Below are 16,475 nucleotides of genomic sequence, written 5' to 3'. Positions count from 1 at the left end.
TCGACGACGCCCGTGGCTCACGCGGACGACGCCGCGGACGTCGACGACGCGCTCGAGCGTCGCGCGTCGTCGAGGACGCGATCGAGACGCGCGACGCGCGATGGCGACGTCGCGCGCGATCGCTCGCGCGTCGTCCGCGGATGCGTCGGGTCCGTCCGTAGAGTGCGCGTCTGGAGCCCATCAAATATAAAATACATGGCGCTATGGGTCGTGAACTATGACGACACGCGCGACGCGACGCGACACCCCCGCGCGCATGGCCACCGACGCCGCGGACGCGACCTTCGAAGCGCTCGAGCGTCGGTTAACGCGGGTCGTGGACGCGATCGCGGATAAACCCGCGCGCGCGCGCGCGCGGGCGTGGATTGAAAAAATGCGCGCGCCGGAGAAGAACGCGGCGCTGAAGATGAATCGTAACAGACACGCGGAATTGTTGCTCGCGATGCTGCTCGCGGGAGACGTCCGACGGCCGTTCGATGGGTTGCCGGCGCCGGGAAGACTTGCGCGATTCGCGTGGGACGACGCGGTGGGGTACGGGTGCGATCGGGTGCTCGAACGGGCGGACGCGGCGGCGGCGGCGGCGGATGGGCGACGCGGGGGCGGGACGGACGCGGCGAAGGCGACGCGGGCGAAGGAGACGCGGACGAAGACAGGGGGGGGGGATGCGAGCGCGCGGGCGGTGGAGGCGGAGTGTGGTTGGGTCTCGGGGGCGCGCGCGCGCGTGGGGACGAGCGTGGAGGCGGCGGGGACGGAGGAGAAGTCGCGCGAGGCGTTGCAGATCGAGGTGAAGCAGTTGCGGGCAAAGGTGGAGCGGCAGAGTGATAAGATCGCGTCGTTGAAGGAAGAACTCGCGCGCGAGCGTGAGGGGCGGACGCGGGAGTTGGCGTCGACGCAGGCGAGACACGAGCGGGAGGTGAAAAAGATTGTTGCCTCGGCGAGGGGCGTCAAGGCGCCCCCGTCCTCGTCGGCGCCTTCGCCTCCGACGTTGAAGCCACTCAGCAGCGCGGGCGTAGATTTCGATGATTTCATTGCTAAATTTCAAGCCGAGACGGGTCGCCTGCGGAAGGCTCTCGAGCGCGGTCGAGGGGGCGTCTTGGCGTAAGCTTGCGGGAGCGCTCGCATTACAAATCGTAGAGCTTTGTGTATTTGTCGTTCAGATATTCGACGAATTCGTTCGCGTCGAGCGGTTTGCCCGTCACCTTAATCATGAGTTCATCGACCGTGTCGCACTCGCTCCCGCGCTCGTGCATGTTCGTTCGAAGCCAGGACAAGAGCGGGGCGAATTCGCCTTGTTTAATTTGTTCATCGAGGCCTTCAATTTGGCGCTTGGCGGCGTTGAATACTTGGCACGCGAGAATCTGACCAATGATGTACGTCGGGAAGTAACCAATGGCGCCGGATGACCAGTGCACGTCTTGCAACACGCCCTGCTTGTCGCTCTCGACGTCGACGTTGAGGTATTCTTTCATCTTGGAGTTCCAGAGCTTTGGAAGATCATCGACCGTGATGGTTCCCTCGAGGAGATCCATTTCCAACTCGGTGCGCAGAATGACGTGCATGGGATACGTCACCTCGTCCGACTCGACGCGAATAACGCTGTTCTTCTTCACGACGTTGAATCCGGCGTAAAGTAACTCTGGGGTAACGTCGTCGAATCGACCCGGAAAAGTCTCTCTTAGCTCGCCTAACAGGAACGTCATAAATGGTTCGCCCAAGCCAACCATGCGCTCCCAGAGCAGAGACTGCGACTCGTGGGCGCCCATGGAGTGAGCATCTGAAACAGGTTGACCCGCATACTCTCGAGAACGGCCCATTTCGTACGCCGAGTGTCCAGCCTCGTGAATGCACCCAGTGAGGCCTTCCATGATGTCGTCCTTCTTGTATCGAGTCGTCATCCTGACGTCGTCCGGACCGCATCCTCCCGTGAACGGATGGACGCTCACGTCGAGACGTCCTTTCGTGAGATCGAAACCGATCTTTACCGCCACCGCTTTGGCGAGGGCGGCTTGCTTTTCGACGTCAAACTCGCCGTGAAGAGGATTGGATCGTCCAGCGAGCGCCGTGGGTCCATCCTTCGCGTACACCTTTTGGATCAGAGGCACCACACCCGCTCGAACGACGGCAAAAATTTCCCTCAACCGCTCAGAACTCATACCTCGCTCATAATCGTCCAACGCGGCGTCGTACACCTTCTTCTCGGGCGCCACGAGCGCGCACCTCTCTCGCGTCAGAGCGACCCATTCTGTCAAAACTGGAGAGAACGCGGCGTACGAACCGCTCTCCCGCGCCTTGACCCACGTCTGGTACCCTCGACTCCCAAGCTCGGCCCGTCGCTTTTCCAACTCAGCCGACACCGCCGTCGCCTTCGTGTACTCCTCTTCGGCGCGCTTTCGATTCGCTCGGTCCTTCGGTTGAAGCGTCTCCGTCGCCGACTTCTCCAAAAGTTCACCAATCTCCTTCGACGTCGCGCGCTCGTGAATCACCCCCGCGAGCGTCGCCATCGCTCGACCACGAGCCTTCGACGCGCCCTCGCCGGAGGGGAGCATCACGAGCTCGTCCCATCCGGCGAGACCGCTGATCGAGCGCAAATCAGAAATCTCAGAGAGTTTGCTCTTCAGCGCATCGTACGCCGGCGTCGCGTTCATAGTGACACCGCGCGCGTGTGCGCGACGACGTGTGAATCTCGAGGTACGCCCGAGCGCGCGCGCGGTCGGTCGCGTGGACGACGCGAGCATGAAAGTGACGTCGTAGGTAAAAAGCAGACGAGGATCCATCCACGTCATCGTTCACTGTTTACACCGCAGACGACGACGCGCATGGCGCGCGCGCGCGTCTCGGCGGCGACGACCGCTCGCGCGACGGTGTGCACACCGCGAGCCGGTAGGACGCATCGAAGCGCGCGGCACGGAGCGCGAAGAGCGCGCGAGAAGTTTAAAGTGCATTCGTCGAGCGATGACGCGAACGACGACGCGCGACGCGATGGGACCGCGAGCGCGTCCACGAGCGCGTCAGTGGACGACAACGATATCAGACAATCGCTCTTCGGCGTCGACCTCGCGAGCGTGGGACCGGGTTTAGCCCCGAGTGCGCTCACGGCGTCGCTCGGCGCGTTCGCGTTTGGATATCACACCGCGGCGTGTAACGCGCCCTTGGACGCGATCGCGAACGATCTCGCGTTCGGCGGTGATCAAGGGTTGAAAGGATTGGTCGTAAGCGCGCTCGTGATCGGGGGCGCGCTGGGGGGTCTGGGTGTGGGCGGGGTGAGCGACGCGCTCGGGCGGCGGTTGACGCTCGCGTGGACGAGCGCGCCCCTCATCGCGGGTGCATTGATGAGCGCGTACGCGCCGAACGCGGCAGTGATGATCGCAGGGAGGTTCATCGCGGGTGTCGGCGTGGGCGCGTCGTCGCAGATCGTGCCTCTGTATCTGAGCGAAATATCGCCGCCGGCGCTGAGAGGGACTTTGAACGGTGTGCGGAGGATGGCGTACGTGTTCGGATGTTTAGCGGCGTTTCAGATCGGTGACGGCTTGAAGGTGACGGGTGGAGAAGGATGGTGGCGAGAGGTCTTCATCGACGCCACATTTCCCGCGGTTTTGCTCGCCGTAGGTGCGATGACGATTGCGCAAGAGAGTCCAGTATGGCTACTGACGAGGCAAGACGAGGCGTCGGTGAAACAATCGCGCAAGGCGCTCGCGATTTTACAAAACATTCGCGGTCGAAACGCACGGGCGTGGCAGAATTCGCTCATGAGCGCCGCGGCAGCGCCGTTTAGCATAGACGAGGGTGATGAGGAGACGGAGGAAAAATCGTGCCCGCGCGAGACACCGACGGTGTCGTCCTGGGGTGATTTGATCTCCCAGGAGAGGAATCGTCTACCGCTGTCGATCGGTATCACGCTATGCGGATTGTCTGCATTTTCCGGTGCGAACACCGTCATCTTCTACGCCTCCACGGTGTTCACGAGTGTCGGGATCAATAACGCCGACATCCTCACATGGGCCGTCGGTGTCCCAAACGTCATTGGCGGATTTGTTGCACTGGCGCTCAGCGACAAAGTCGGGCGTCGCCCACTTCTACTCGCCTCATTCAGTGGTATGAGCGCGTGCCTGGGATTTCTCGCATTCGCCGCGTTTTTGACGCCGCAGAACATGCCAATCAACGCATACTGCGCTGATCCAAATCTCGGCGTTCTCGTCGGAGCTCTGAATCCCCCAATCGACGACGGGTTGTACTCGTACCCGACACTCTCCGCGGCGCAGATAATCTGCGTTGATCTTGGCACCGACTTGACGGCAATGGGTCCGGCGCAGCCGGAGGCGGCGGTCGCCCTCGTCACCATTCCTCTGTACGTTTTATTCTTTTCTCTCGGCGCCGGTCCGATTCCGTGGTTGCTCTACAACGAAGTGTTCCCAACTCGGATACGCGCGAGAGCGGTCTCGGCATGCACAGCGTTGAACTACGCGGCGAATTCCATCATCGGCGCGACATTCTTGCCAATGGTGAGCGCTTACGGCTTGAGCGGATCGTACGGGTTGTACACGCTGTTGTGCGCGGCGGGATACGTCTTCGTGGACAGATACGTGCCGGAGACCAAGGGAGTTCCTCTCGAGGACGTCGAGGCACTGTTGAGGCGCACCGCTCACGGTAAAAGTCTCAAAGCTTCCGATTAATCGACGCGCGCTCGAATGTTCACGCGCTTGTAAGTATTATTTCATATAACTTTGTAAAATGTACACCGGCGCTCGCGCGAGCGAAATCGAGGCGTCGACAAAGGCGCTGATAATCAACCGCCGCGGTGGTCTCCGTGAAGAGTCCGTTCCCGCCGCGGTATCACGCACGCGCCTTTGCATCGTTTGACGTCTCACGCATCGCCCTCCCGAGCGTCGTCATCGCTACCGATTCGGGACGTCCGCGTCTCGCCAACCGCCGCTCGTCGAGTCGGCGCGGACGATTCGCATTCAAACATCCCTATCGTCCTCACCCACCACCCACGGGCGCGGAGTGATCGATCGTTCGGACGTTTGCAAATCCACGAACGTCTCCACCCCCCCCCGGGCGACGCACCGGCGCGCGCGAGGCCGTGGACGCGCGCGAAAGCCCATTCGTCCCACGCGCGTACGTCTCCGCGTACCCATCGATCACGAGCGTCCGCACGAACGCGTCGGCGACGTCGACGAGGTGCCAACACGCCCCAGAGAGGGAGAACGGCTTCGCGCGCCGCGTCGTTCCGTCGCGCGCGACGTACGCCATGGCGTCGTCCGCGTCGCGCGGTGGCGATCGATCGCGCACCGAGTGACTCACGGATGAGTCATGACTCACGAAGGACCGCCCATCACCGCCGCCGCCGCCGCGCGCGCGCGCACTCGCGCGCGATGCCCGCGCGCGGACGCGAATCGAGCGCGGTGACGCGGAAGCGATGCGTCTTCACCGTGGCGGTCCATCCGAGCGCGCTGGGCGATCCCTTGAGAGGCGCGCGCGTCGTCATCGATGGGTTACGCATGCGACACGTCGCGGCGCTCGGCGGCGTGCTCATGGCGTGCGACGACGCGCGCCTGACGGGCGTGGAGGACGTCGAGGACGATGGATCGAACGATGATGATGCGTCGAATGGATGCGCGCACTTTGAGGGCGATAGGGGGGGTAAAGGCGACGCGGTGTCCACGCGCGCGCACGGACGCGTGCTCCACGCGAGCGGACACGTCGACGTGTGCGTCGAGGCGGATTGCGACGTGTTCACGCCCGTGCGAGGGTCGAGATTGGTCGGAACGGTGAATAAGATTGCGCATGATTTCATCGGAGCGCTGGTTTTGGATAAATTCAACGTCGCGATCGCGGCGGGGGACATTCGAGAGGAGTTGGTGAGCGAGAGCGAGGAGTGTTGGCGGAGCGCGTGGGACGCGAGTCACGCGATTCGCGTCGGGTCGCAAATCGTTTTCACGGTGAAAGCGGTGACGGAGAGCGACGACGTGGTGTTGCTTCGAGGATCAATGAAGGATTCGGACACGGGTGAGCGCGAGTACGTGGCGCGATCGTCGAGCGGGATCACGAGCATTGAACAGAAGCTCGCGCCGCCCGAAAAGTGTGCGAAGAAGGAGAAGAAGGAGAAGAAGGAGAAGAAGGAGAAAAAGGAGAAGAAGGAGAAGAAGGAGAAGTCGGCGAAAAAAGAAAAGCGCGATCGCGACCGTTCAAGCGCGGACGCCGCCGACGACGGAGAGAAGCGTCGAAGAACGGACGAGTGAGCGCGCTTTGTAACGCCGACATTCGGCTCGTAGATAGCAACCGCCTCGCGCGACGCCTGCGCCATCCGCACTTCGGCTCGCGCGTTCGTCTCGACGCCATGGCGTTCCCGAAGAAAATCTCCGCGTACATGGCGTACTCCAACGTGCACAGAGACGCCGTGAAGAGAGGGCTCATCGAGAGCGGCGTCGAGAAGCCGTCGATCGCGGATGTCGCGCGCGCCATCTCGGCGCGTTGGAACGCGCTGAGCGACGACGAACGCGCGGTACGTACGATGCGCGCGAGGTGTACGCGCGCGGTGATCATCGCGTGTTCGCTTCTTCCACGCGCGCTCGACGACGACGGCCGTGGGCGAAGGCGCGAGGCGAGAGGGACGCGGGCGCGGGACGCGTCGTCGACGTTTAAAACGCGCGCGGACGCGAATGGCGCGGAAAGACTGACGAATACCGGTGATTTGGACTGGTAGGCGCTGAAAGCGGAGCAGGAGGCGGCGTATGAGACGGCAAAGGCGGCGGCGATCGCTCGGGGGGAGACGCCCGAGGAGAAGGGCGCGGGTGACGCGAGCGGCGACGGCGACAAGGACCCGAGCGACATCACGCTCCCGGTGGCGCGCGTGCGGAGGATCATCAAGCTCGATAAAGACGTGAAGCAGGCGAGTGCGGAAGCGATCAAGTGCGTGACCAAGGCGGTGGAATTGTTCATGGAAGGTTTGGCCGAGGGTTCGCATCAGGGCATGCGCGCGGCGAAGAGAAGAGGTGTACACTATCGAGACCTGGAGAATTTCGTGATGCGGCGCGGCAAGTATGAATTCTTACACGACCACGTGTGGGCGATGCGACCGCGCGAGACCGTGGGTGAAGGTGGTGACGATGACGACGAAGACGAAGAGACGGCATCGGCGAAGAAAGCGAAGAAACTCGCGGACGCTGCGGGGTCGAAACGGGTGACGGATTTCTTCCAGACGGGGCCGAGCCCGGTGAAGAAGCCGAGGAGCGAGGAAATCGATATCGACGACGACGCGCCCGCGGAGGACGCATCCGCGGGCGTCGTTGTCCCGGAGACGGAGGTACAGTAGAAGCTTAAATGTTTCTCGTCGAATTGAAAAGAACGATAGAATTCCATAGTTACAATTGAGGTAGTTTTACCGCCTTGTACCGGTACAAGAATCGACGAGACGCTTCCTCTCGAACGTCCTTCGTCAATAAAACTAACCAAACACCATATTTCTTCCCTCTACGACCTCCGACCTTTCTCCGCCCTCACGGGAGCTCATCATATACCCCTTCGACCCTACGCGCGCGTCCGCTGCTCGCCACCTGTTGCCAATACTCCGCCTCGTCCGCGTCCGCGTTGCACCCGTATCCCACCACCAACATTTGCGCGCACAGCGCCGCCGCATTCGCGTCCCCGCTCTTCGCCAAACGCAACGTCTCCACGTACCACCGCGCGGTGGCATTCAATACGCACGCACTCAACTTCCCCGTTTCCATCGGTTCCATCGTCTCCTCGACGACGTAACACCGCAACTCGTGCGTCGCGTCGTGCGTTCCTCTCCCCTCGCCGCTCGACGCGCTCGAATCGCTGAATCCAGAATCACTCTCGCTCTCTCCCGCGCTCGCGACCTCCCACCCGCCCTCGCGCTGTCTCTTATGTTGTCTCTTGTGACACGCGTCGCACAGGTCGTAATCTTCGCACCGTTCGCACACCCAGCGTCGGCGCGTGATCGGGAGATCTCCGCACGCGTCGCACGAGTACTGTAACTGCGGCCACGTGATCGAGGGCTCGTACATCCGACACCGTCGGAAACGACGGCGCGAACGACGCACGGAACGACGCGCGGAGTGCGTCTCGTCGGCGTCCCGGCGCGCGCGTCGCGCGGTGCGGGCGTCGACCTGGATCGACCGCCAGGGTTTTGGTCGACCGCCAGGGTTTTGGTCGACCGTCGTATGTCATGTATGATGAACGCTATGTGGGTACGCTTTTACGTATATACGGGCGATTTTACGTGTCTGTGCACGCAAGCGATGTCGCGGTTCGGGAGACGAAGAGACGTTTTCGCGACGACGGATCGCTCGCGCGCGTCGCGGTCGTCACGGCGCGTCGATCGAACGACGCGGACCTCGAACGCGGCGCGACGTGAGCGCGAAGATCACGCGCGCGTCGATCGATGCGTGTGTCGGTGCGATGTGGACGGGAGATGGGTGAACGCATCGAGAGACGGTTCGAGTCGTGCGCGGAAGAGGTGACGATGACGATGGGTCGCGCCCGTTCGGCGATGGATCGACGGACGCTCTCGCGACGACTCGGTATCGCGATCGCGCTGATTATTGGTTGGATAAACTCGGTGGAGGCGTCGAGTGGTGATCTTGCGGCGACGTGTGGGTGGGAATCGAGGTGGGAGACGCGGGTCGCGGGCGACGCGGCGACGTTGGATGGCGCGTGCGGCGCGATGGGCGGTGACGACAGAACGACCGTCGTCGAAGGTCGAAATGGGGTTTGGTTTCACGGTGACGGTGGGATGATCATGACGACGGGGTCGATGAATCGGGCGGTGGAGTCCATCGTGGGGGGTGAAGGCGCGTTCTCTATTGAAATCGTCGTCGTCCCGGACGCGCAGGCACCGCAGTTTGGAGTGACGGAACCGCTCGTGACGTTTTCGACGTCCACGAGGGCCATCGAGTGGCAGCACTATTGTGGTGGTGACGATGGGTACTATCTATCCGTTTGGATCCGTCACGATCGCGTGGGTGTGTGTGCGCGCGCTCTCGCTTGGTGGGCGCCGTATCAATGCACACTGGATACAAACATGTACGGCAACGACGTGCAAGCTCTCTCGCGCGGATTCGTAAATACGATTACCGTGATGTACGATATCACAAATGGCGTCCGAATCGCCGTAAACGGTACACGGACGTTCCCACCGGATTCGTTTGGCTCTACGTATCGACATCAGGACGGAATAGACGTCGTCAGAGCGTGGAACGCGAGTGATTCCCGAGTCGTCGTTGGTGCATACGGCTCCAATGCCTTCACTGGCGTCATCTACGCGCTCAGAGTGTATGACCACGCGCTGAGCGCGGAAGACTTGCTGCGAACTGCGCGTGAGTCGTTACCAATCTCGAAGCCATACGCGCTCTCCATCAACGTCACATGCGAGGAGGACTCATCAACGCATGTCAAGCTCGAAGCGGCGAACGTCTTGGGCGATGCGGTGCGTTTCCGCCTCGTCTCCATACCACAATTAGGTAAAATATTCGACGACGATAACGAGGCCCCAATCGTCGAAGCGCCATGCGATCTACGAGGATCCACGGTGAGATTTGAGCCGGCGCCAAATGAACACTCAGTTGCAAGCGCCGCGGATGAACGTTTCGATTACGCTTCTTTCGAATTTGAGGCGTTCGACACTGAAACGAGTAAAGTCAACGTCACGCATCGGGCGACCGTGCGCGTGCGCGTGGTAAGCGTGAATGACGCACCGACGACGAGCGAGGTGCACATGGTGGCGTACGTCGGCATTCTAGAGCGCATTCGACTACCTTTCAGCGATCTCGACGTCGACGACCAGGCCGCGGCGGTCGTCATAACACGCGAACCGAAGTACGGTAGTCTTTATTCGTGCGACGGTGATGCGGCGATGACGAGCGCGCTGAATCTAGGATCAAGCGTTGCCGTGGGCGCATCGCCGTGCCTGGCCTACGTTGCAAACAAATCGAGCAACGTCGACTCCATGGAGTACGTCATCATCGACTCGAGCGGTGCTCGCAGCGATCCCGCAACCCTTGCGGTAACGATAAAAATACCATGCGCTGCGCTCGATCGACATCAGACGCTGAACGAGGACACGAACGGTAAGATACGTTTCGTGGCTGCGTGTGCGTCCTCACGAGCAGTCACAGCACGAATAATGGCGCCACCGAGGCACGGGAAAATCACGAACGGACTCGCGATCGTCCTTCACGCTTCAGAGTGCACTAAAGACGAAAATACTACGTGCGCTGAGTGGTGGCGCAACGCGTCGTCGCCTTCGTGTGCGTGCGGTGCTTTCGATTACGTTCCAGAGCCCAACTACTTTAACATTCCGGGAAAAGACATTTACGGTCGAAATATGTCGCTCTCTGGGACTCCAGCGGCATCGTGGGACATTGGAAATTCGGATACTGCGAGAGTGAGAATTGAAACAGTCGATAACACGGTGACAGACCCGTACGTCGTGTACATTTCAGTGCAAAACGTCTTTGACGTACCGATGATTCACATAAGAACCAGCGGCATTGAAGCTGCCGGAGCCATCACGCCGAACACAACATCTTTCGCACTTTCGGGAGCGATCGATATGGATATATCGCCCGATTACGATGCGCACGCGATATCGGTAACGATGACGAGCGTGTACGCGGAGACGATGGCTCTTAGTGACGCGCGCTTTGATTGGCTCAGGCCTTTCGGCGGCTCCAACAAGCGCATCTTACGCCTCATTGGTCCGGCCTCGGCGGTAGCGGACGCGCTCAAGCGCGCACAAATTACATTCATTCCGAGAGACGCTAGGACATCCGCGCTCGTGGATAATGTGATGGTTCGAATCGTCATCGGCGTCCGTCCAATCGTTGGCGCTCAATGCGACTTGGGTCAGGAGTGTTACTTCCAATCCACGGTCAATGACCCAGCGTGCGACGCCGCAACGCCACCGTCGATACCGTGCGCTATCGAGATCAAGATTCCAGTCGCCATCGCCGACTCGCCAGCCTACATTGCCACGATCAACTCGCGAGCGGCGCAACGCGGTGGCTCGTCAAGATCCGTCCAGGAACGCGCTCGCGTCGTCTTCGCCATCTGGTTCGCCTTCGGCGTCCTCACCTTCTGGCTCATCAACAAGTGCGCCTCGTTCGCTCGCATGCGCGCCGCCGGTGCTTTCGGATTCTAACGCCTCGCGACTCCCACCGCTGCTCCCTGACGCTCTTCGGCGCGTTTCTAATCCATTTCCCCAGAGATAAATCCAAATACGTATAAATCCCAACCCGAACGCTGTATGCACCACACTCATGAAACATTTCACCACGCACACTCACTGTCTTAACCATACCTAAAACACGACCCATACCGAACCCTAGAAATTCGACATATTCGTCGAGTCTTGTTCGGGGTCTCAGCGAACGCGCCGTCACTCTCGCGCACGCCGCCGGGAGCCGCTTCGACGACGCACAGAACCAGTCACCATGGTGAAGGTACGGAACGAAAACATTACTGTCCTATGACGCGATTCTCGCACGCGCACCACGCGCGTGCCGACGCGCGATACGTCGTTGATGACGGAGGATTACGCTGCGATCGATCGATCCCTGACTGACTTTGCTTTTCTGACACCTTCGCCGTCGACAGTTCACCATCGATGAGCTGCGCAAGCAGATGGATCACAACAAGAACATCCGTAACATGTCCGTCATCGCACACGTCGATCACGTAAGTATTTGAGCGCCGAGAGACGCGACTTCGATCGTTAGAATGCGCGCGGGTGGGGTTTGCGTGTCGGAAAAAGGAAAAAGCTAGTTTGTGCGGGCAAACAGTCTGCTTGATTGAGGAAGCCGCGAGGAACCGATGGCTCGTCCACGAGCGCGAGACTGACTTCGAATTCACGATGCAGGGTAAATCCACGTTGACGGACTCCCTCGTCGCCGCGGCGGGGATCATCGCGCAAGAAAACGCTGGTGACGCGCGTCTCACGGATACGCGTCAAGATGAGCAAGATCGGTGCATCACAATCAAGTCCACCGGTATCTCTCTGTTCTACGTCATGGACGACGCCGACCTCGCGCGATTACCGAAGAATGTCCCGCGTGATGGTAACAACTACCTGATCAACCTGATCGACTCCCCGGGTCACGTTGACTTCTCCTCCGAGGTGACGGCGGCGCTTCGTATCACGGACGGCGCCCTCGTCGTCGTTGATTGCGTTGAAGGTGTGTGCGTCCAAACCGAAACCGTGCTTCGTCAAGCGCTCGGTGAACGCATTAAGCCGGTCATGACTGTCAATAAGCTCGACCGTTGCTTCCTCGAACTCATGTATGACGGTGAAGAAGCTTACCAGAACTTCTGCCGTGTCATCGAGAATGCGAACGTCATCATGGCCACGTACACCGATGCAGCTCTCGGCGATGTTCAAGTCGCACCGGAGAAGGGCACCGTGTGCTTCTCCGCTGGTCTTCACAACTGGGCGTTCACGCTCACCGTGTTCGCCAAGATGTACGCCTCGAAGTTCGGCGTCGAACAAGACAAGATGATGGAAAAGCTCTGGGGCGACAACTTCTTCGACCCGGCCGAAAAGAAGTGGACCAAGAAGAACACCGGCTCCAAGACGTGCATGCGTGCGTTCGTCCAATTCTGCTACGAGCCGATCCGCCGTGTCATCGATGCCGCTATGAACGACAACAAGGAAAAGCTCTGGCCGATGCTTGAAAAGCTTCAAGTCAAGGAGAAGCTCAAGCCGGCTGACTTTGACTTGATGGGCAAGCCGCTGATGAAGCGTGTCATGCAAACCTGGTTGCCTGCTGACGTCGCTCTTCTTGAGATGATTATCTACCACTTGCCGTCCCCGGCCACCGCGCAAAAGTACCGTGTCGACACCCTCTACGAGGGTCCGCTTGACGACAAGTACGCCACCGCCATCCGCGAGTGCGACGCCAACGGTCCGCTGATGTTGTACGTTTCCAAGATGATCCCGACCGCCGACAAGGGTCGCTTCTTGGCCTTCGGCCGTGTCTTCTCTGGTACCGTCCAAACCGGCCAAAAGGTGCGCATCATGGGCCCGAACTACGTTCCGGGTGACAAGAAGGACTTGTACGTCAAGTCCATCCAGCGTACCGTCTTGTGTATGGGTCGCCGTCAAGACGCTGTTGACAACGTGCCGTGCGGTAACACCGTCGCCATGGTTGGTCTCGACCAGTTCATTCAGAAGAACGCCACCATCACTGGCGAAAAGGACGTTGACGCGCACACGATCAAGGCAATGAAGTTCTCTGTATCGCCGGTCGTTCGCGTCGCTGTTGAGTGCAAGAACTCTCAAGATCTTCCGAAGCTCGTCGAAGGTCTCAAGCGTCTCTCCAAGTCCGATCCGATGGTTCAATGCCAAATCGAAGAGACCGGTGAGCACATCGTCGCTGGTGCTGGTGAGCTTCACCTCGAAATTTGCTTGAAGGATCTTCAAGAAGATTTCATGGGTGGTGCCGAAATCCGCATCTCTGACCCGGTTGTGTCCTTCCGTGAATCCGTCAACGGCACCTCCGACCACATTTGCATGTCGAAGTCCCCGAACAAGCACAACCGCCTTTACTTCCAAGCGGTGGCGATGGACGAGGGTCTTGCCGAAGACATTGACAACGGTGAGGTCACCCCGCGTGACGACCCGAAGAATCGCGGCCGCTACTTGGCCGACAAGTATGGCTGGGACAAGGATCTCGGTGCCAAGAAGATCTGGTGCTTCGGTCCGGAAACAACCGGCCCGAACCTCATCGTGGACATGTGTAAGGGTGTTCAGTACCTCAACGAAATCAAGGATTCGTGCGTTGCGGCGTTCCAATGGGCGACCAAGGAAGGTGTGCTCGCCGAAGAAAACATGCGTGGCATCAAGTTCGAGATCCACGACGTCGTTCTCCACACCGACTCCATTCACCGCGGTGGTGGCCAAATCATCCCGACGTGCCGTCGTGTCTTGTACGCTTCCATGCTCACCGCGGAGCCGCGTCTCCTCGAACCGGTCTACTTGGTCGAAATTCAGGCTCCGGAGCAAGCGCTCGGTGGCATCTACTCTACCGTCACCCAAAAGCGTGGTATGGTCATTGAAGAAGTCCAACGTCCAGGTACGCCGATTTACAACATCAAGGCGTACTTGCCGGTCATGGAGTCTTTCGGTTTTACGGGTACTCTTCGCGCGGCGACTTCCGGCCAAGCGTTCCCGCAATGTGTGTTCGATCACTGGGATATGCTTAACAGCGATCCGCTCAACCCGGATTCTCAATCCGGTAAGCTTGTCTGCGATATTCGTAAGCGTAAGGGTTCCAAGCCGAACGTCCCGCCGCTCAACGAATACGAAGACAAGTTGTAATCAGGTGCGATTGGCGCAGCTTTTGATGAAATACATCTTTCTAATACGAATAACTTCATCTATCCGTTTCCCGGCCCACTCGTATGACCCGCGCACGCCGCTCACACGCCAACGAGAAAGAGAGACGTTCAGCGTCTTGCCTTGCGGCGGAGAGCTCGTGTCGAAGAGTAAGATTATCTAAGCGTTTATTGTCATCGATCAACTCGAACTGCGTGGAAGTTGCCGTGAACGCTCGTTTGATTGAGTTGAGCAAAGTCTCAACTCTAGACTCCTTGTCATCTTTTCCCGTCGACGCAATAACGAGTGCAATCGCGAAGAAGACGCGCGCCAGGGCAAGAGCGATGCCAGAGATCACCGTTCGAATGCGATCACTCATGCGCGCCGCGGAATCGTACGGGAGAGCGTCTTCTGCTTAAGTATGTGACAACTTGTCAACGACGGGACAGATGCTAGTGACTAATGAGACGGATATTTGAAGTGGGATCCCAGGTGATACCAGTCGAGAAGCAACTCATGATCGGCCTCGCACGTGTAGTTGTCACGCCAGGTGAGATAGATCATACTCGCTCTGTAGTGGAACCACGCCGAGGAAACCACCAAGAAATGGAAAATATTGTGACTGCAGCCAAAGTGATCAAACGATCCCGGACGGAAGCGCTCGGGAATTTGCAACCCGTACAAAGCCGCACCCGAAATGTAACCCACCGCCATGGCCATTTCCCAACGAAAAGCTTCCATGACCGGAGTCGGGGTGATGCGCCAAACGAAAAAAACCTGCTGAAAAATAGGGAAAATTCCAAAGCTACCCAAGGCAACGAAGAGCGTTGCGCGCAGATGCGCATATTCCACCTTTTGGAAAGCCTTGAGGTAAGTAGGGATCAATGCGAGGCACCCTAATGTGGTGACCCCCGTCAGGTAAAAGAATCTGAAACCCGGCAGGCAGTAATACTGATAATGAACGATCGGATAGAAACTGGAAACAATCAATACCGCGATGCCGAAGTAGTCGAGCCGCCACATCTGTTCCGATTCAACCTTTCCAACGCAGCAATACGTGTGACACACCGCGCTCAAGGATAGACACAACACCGCTCCGGCTAAGAACAGATACATTGGCCATCGTGCGACCGGCTTCACGGGCTCAGGATCGTCCGGCACGTGTTCAATATGTTGCTGAAGCTGCTTCAACTTGGTCCTCAATTTTCTGCACTGCTCGGCAAATGCACTGAAGTCATCACCGCCCGATCGCTCGAGCGCCGTGAGTACCTTTTGCGTTTTAATGAGCGATCGTCTAAGAATCATTCGGCGCTTATCCACCTTGAAAGCTTCCTCGCCGGTCTCCAAGTGCTCCGCGAGCTCGTGAGTTACGTTGAGCAACTCGTGCGCGACGTCGTGCACAGCGTGACCTGCGGCGCTCCCCTTCAAAACTTTCTCGTGTAGATCCACGTCGATCGCGCGTAAATCATCTCTATCTCGCCGTATGTCCTGTCTCCATCGCGTGGCGTACTGAATCCTCTCCACGCGCGCCACGTCCGCACCCGTTACCCAATAGTCCGGCGGCGCCGACAATCCCACCCCGGCGTGCGTCGTCTGAAACGTCCGCACGATCAGCGCGACGAACATCACCATCCCGATTAAATGACTCCATATGTTCACCGTGTCGTTGTGCCACTTAAACACGCTCGCAGTGGCGCCGCGCCAGCCGAAGCCAACCCGGTAGCCGCTCCGCACGTGTCTGTTCCAAATCATCCACTCCGGTGTGTCCTCGATCGAGCACACCCTGCACGTCCACGCCGGGCACGGCTTCGAGTGGCGATCATCGTCGTCGTCCGCGCCGGGGAGAACGAACGGGCCTCGGGCGCGCACGGGCACGGTCTTCGCGGACGCGCCGTTAGACCGCACATTTTCGTCGCCGCTGAGCGCTTTATTGGCTCTACGCGTCGTCGGCATGAGCACTGGCTCGGTTCAGAGGGACGTTATCGGTGACTCTGAGGTACAACGCGCGCGTCGGCGATGTTGACGCGCGCGTAGGGGAGTGAAGGACGAGTTTGGCCGGTTGAAGGTCTCAAGGGCTGACGCGACGCAACGCACGCTGCGGGTTGGTGGACAATCGAGCGCTCAGTATCGAAGCGTCAAGGCA

At 59.4% G+C, this 16,475-nt stretch overlaps 9 protein-coding genes across 9 annotated transcripts; 6 read left to right on the top strand and 3 right to left on the bottom strand.

The window, feature by feature from the left end:
• Nucleotides 1–256: 256 nt before the first annotated feature.
• Nucleotides 257–1,102, top strand: OT_ostta14g01590 (Domain of unknown function DUF4485; the record flags this gene model as incomplete). The annotated part of the gene is made up of 1 exon (XM_003082932.2): nucleotides 257–1,102. One exon carries the CDS (start codon nucleotides 257–259, stop codon nucleotides 1,100–1,102), a length of 846 nt encoding a protein of 281 aa, XP_003082980.2.
• Nucleotides 1,103–1,121: 19 nt separating this feature from the next.
• Nucleotides 1,122–2,783, bottom strand: OT_ostta14g01580 (Peptidase M32, carboxypeptidase Taq metallopeptidase; the record flags this gene model as incomplete). The annotated part of the gene is made up of 1 exon (XM_003082931.2): nucleotides 1,122–2,783. One exon carries the CDS (start codon nucleotides 2,781–2,783, stop codon nucleotides 1,122–1,124), a length of 1,662 nt encoding a protein of 553 aa, XP_003082979.2.
• A 33-nt stretch (nucleotides 2,784–2,816) lies between these two features.
• OT_ostta14g01570 (Major facilitator superfamily domain, general substrate transporter) lies at nucleotides 2,817–4,670 on the top strand (the record flags this gene model as incomplete). The annotated part of the gene is made up of 1 exon (XM_022982562.1): nucleotides 2,817–4,670. The coding sequence occupies one exon, from the start codon at nucleotides 2,817–2,819 to the stop codon at nucleotides 4,668–4,670; it is 1,854 nt and encodes a 617-aa protein (XP_022841338.1).
• A 702-nt stretch (nucleotides 4,671–5,372) lies between these two features.
• On the top strand, nucleotides 5,373–6,239 carry OT_ostta14g01555 (RNA polymerase Rpb7, N-terminal; the record flags this gene model as incomplete). Its single annotated transcript, XM_022982561.1, has 1 exon — nucleotides 5,373–6,239. One exon carries the CDS (start codon nucleotides 5,373–5,375, stop codon nucleotides 6,237–6,239), a length of 867 nt encoding a protein of 288 aa, XP_022841337.1.
• Nucleotides 6,240–6,337: 98 nt separating this feature from the next.
• On the top strand, nucleotides 6,338–7,312 carry OT_ostta14g01550 (Transcription factor CBF/NF-Y/archaeal histone; the record flags this gene model as incomplete). Its single annotated transcript, XM_022982560.1, has 2 exons — nucleotides 6,338–6,502; nucleotides 6,704–7,312. 2 exons carry the CDS (start codon nucleotides 6,338–6,340, stop codon nucleotides 7,310–7,312), a joined length of 774 nt encoding a protein of 257 aa, XP_022841336.1.
• A 184-nt stretch (nucleotides 7,313–7,496) lies between these two features.
• OT_ostta14g01540 (Zinc finger, ZZ-type) lies at nucleotides 7,497–8,027 on the bottom strand (the record flags this gene model as incomplete). The annotated part of the gene is made up of 1 exon (XM_003082927.1): nucleotides 7,497–8,027. One exon carries the CDS (start codon nucleotides 8,025–8,027, stop codon nucleotides 7,497–7,499), a length of 531 nt encoding a protein of 176 aa, XP_003082975.1.
• Nucleotides 8,028–8,434: 407 nt separating this feature from the next.
• On the top strand, nucleotides 8,435–11,161 carry OT_ostta14g01530 (Concanavalin A-like lectin/glucanase, subgroup; the record flags this gene model as incomplete). Its single annotated transcript, XM_003082926.2, has 1 exon — nucleotides 8,435–11,161. The coding sequence occupies one exon, from the start codon at nucleotides 8,435–8,437 to the stop codon at nucleotides 11,159–11,161; it is 2,727 nt and encodes a 908-aa protein (XP_003082974.2).
• A 292-nt stretch (nucleotides 11,162–11,453) lies between these two features.
• Nucleotides 11,454–14,335, top strand: OT_ostta14g01520 (Translation elongation/initiation factor/Ribosomal, beta-barrel; the record flags this gene model as incomplete). Its single annotated transcript, XM_022982559.1, has 3 exons — nucleotides 11,454–11,462; nucleotides 11,617–11,697; nucleotides 11,879–14,335. The coding sequence occupies 3 exons, from the start codon at nucleotides 11,454–11,456 to the stop codon at nucleotides 14,333–14,335; spliced, it is 2,547 nt and encodes an 848-aa protein (XP_022841335.1).
• Nucleotides 14,336–14,791: 456 nt separating this feature from the next.
• OT_ostta14g01510 (Hly-III-related) lies at nucleotides 14,792–16,285 on the bottom strand (the record flags this gene model as incomplete). Its single annotated transcript, XM_022982558.1, has 1 exon — nucleotides 14,792–16,285. One exon carries the CDS (start codon nucleotides 16,283–16,285, stop codon nucleotides 14,792–14,794), a length of 1,494 nt encoding a protein of 497 aa, XP_022841334.1.
• Between the last annotated feature and the right edge of the window lie 190 nt (nucleotides 16,286–16,475).

This window comes from Ostreococcus tauri, assembly GCF_000214015.3.
Source record: "Ostreococcus tauri WGS project CAID00000000 data, contig chromosome 14, whole genome shotgun sequence".
Taxonomy (NCBI): Eukaryota; Viridiplantae; Chlorophyta; class Mamiellophyceae; order Mamiellales; family Bathycoccaceae; genus Ostreococcus; species Ostreococcus tauri.
The sequence above is the reverse complement of the archived record's forward strand: the minus strand, read 5'-3'. Positions and strand labels throughout refer to the sequence as shown.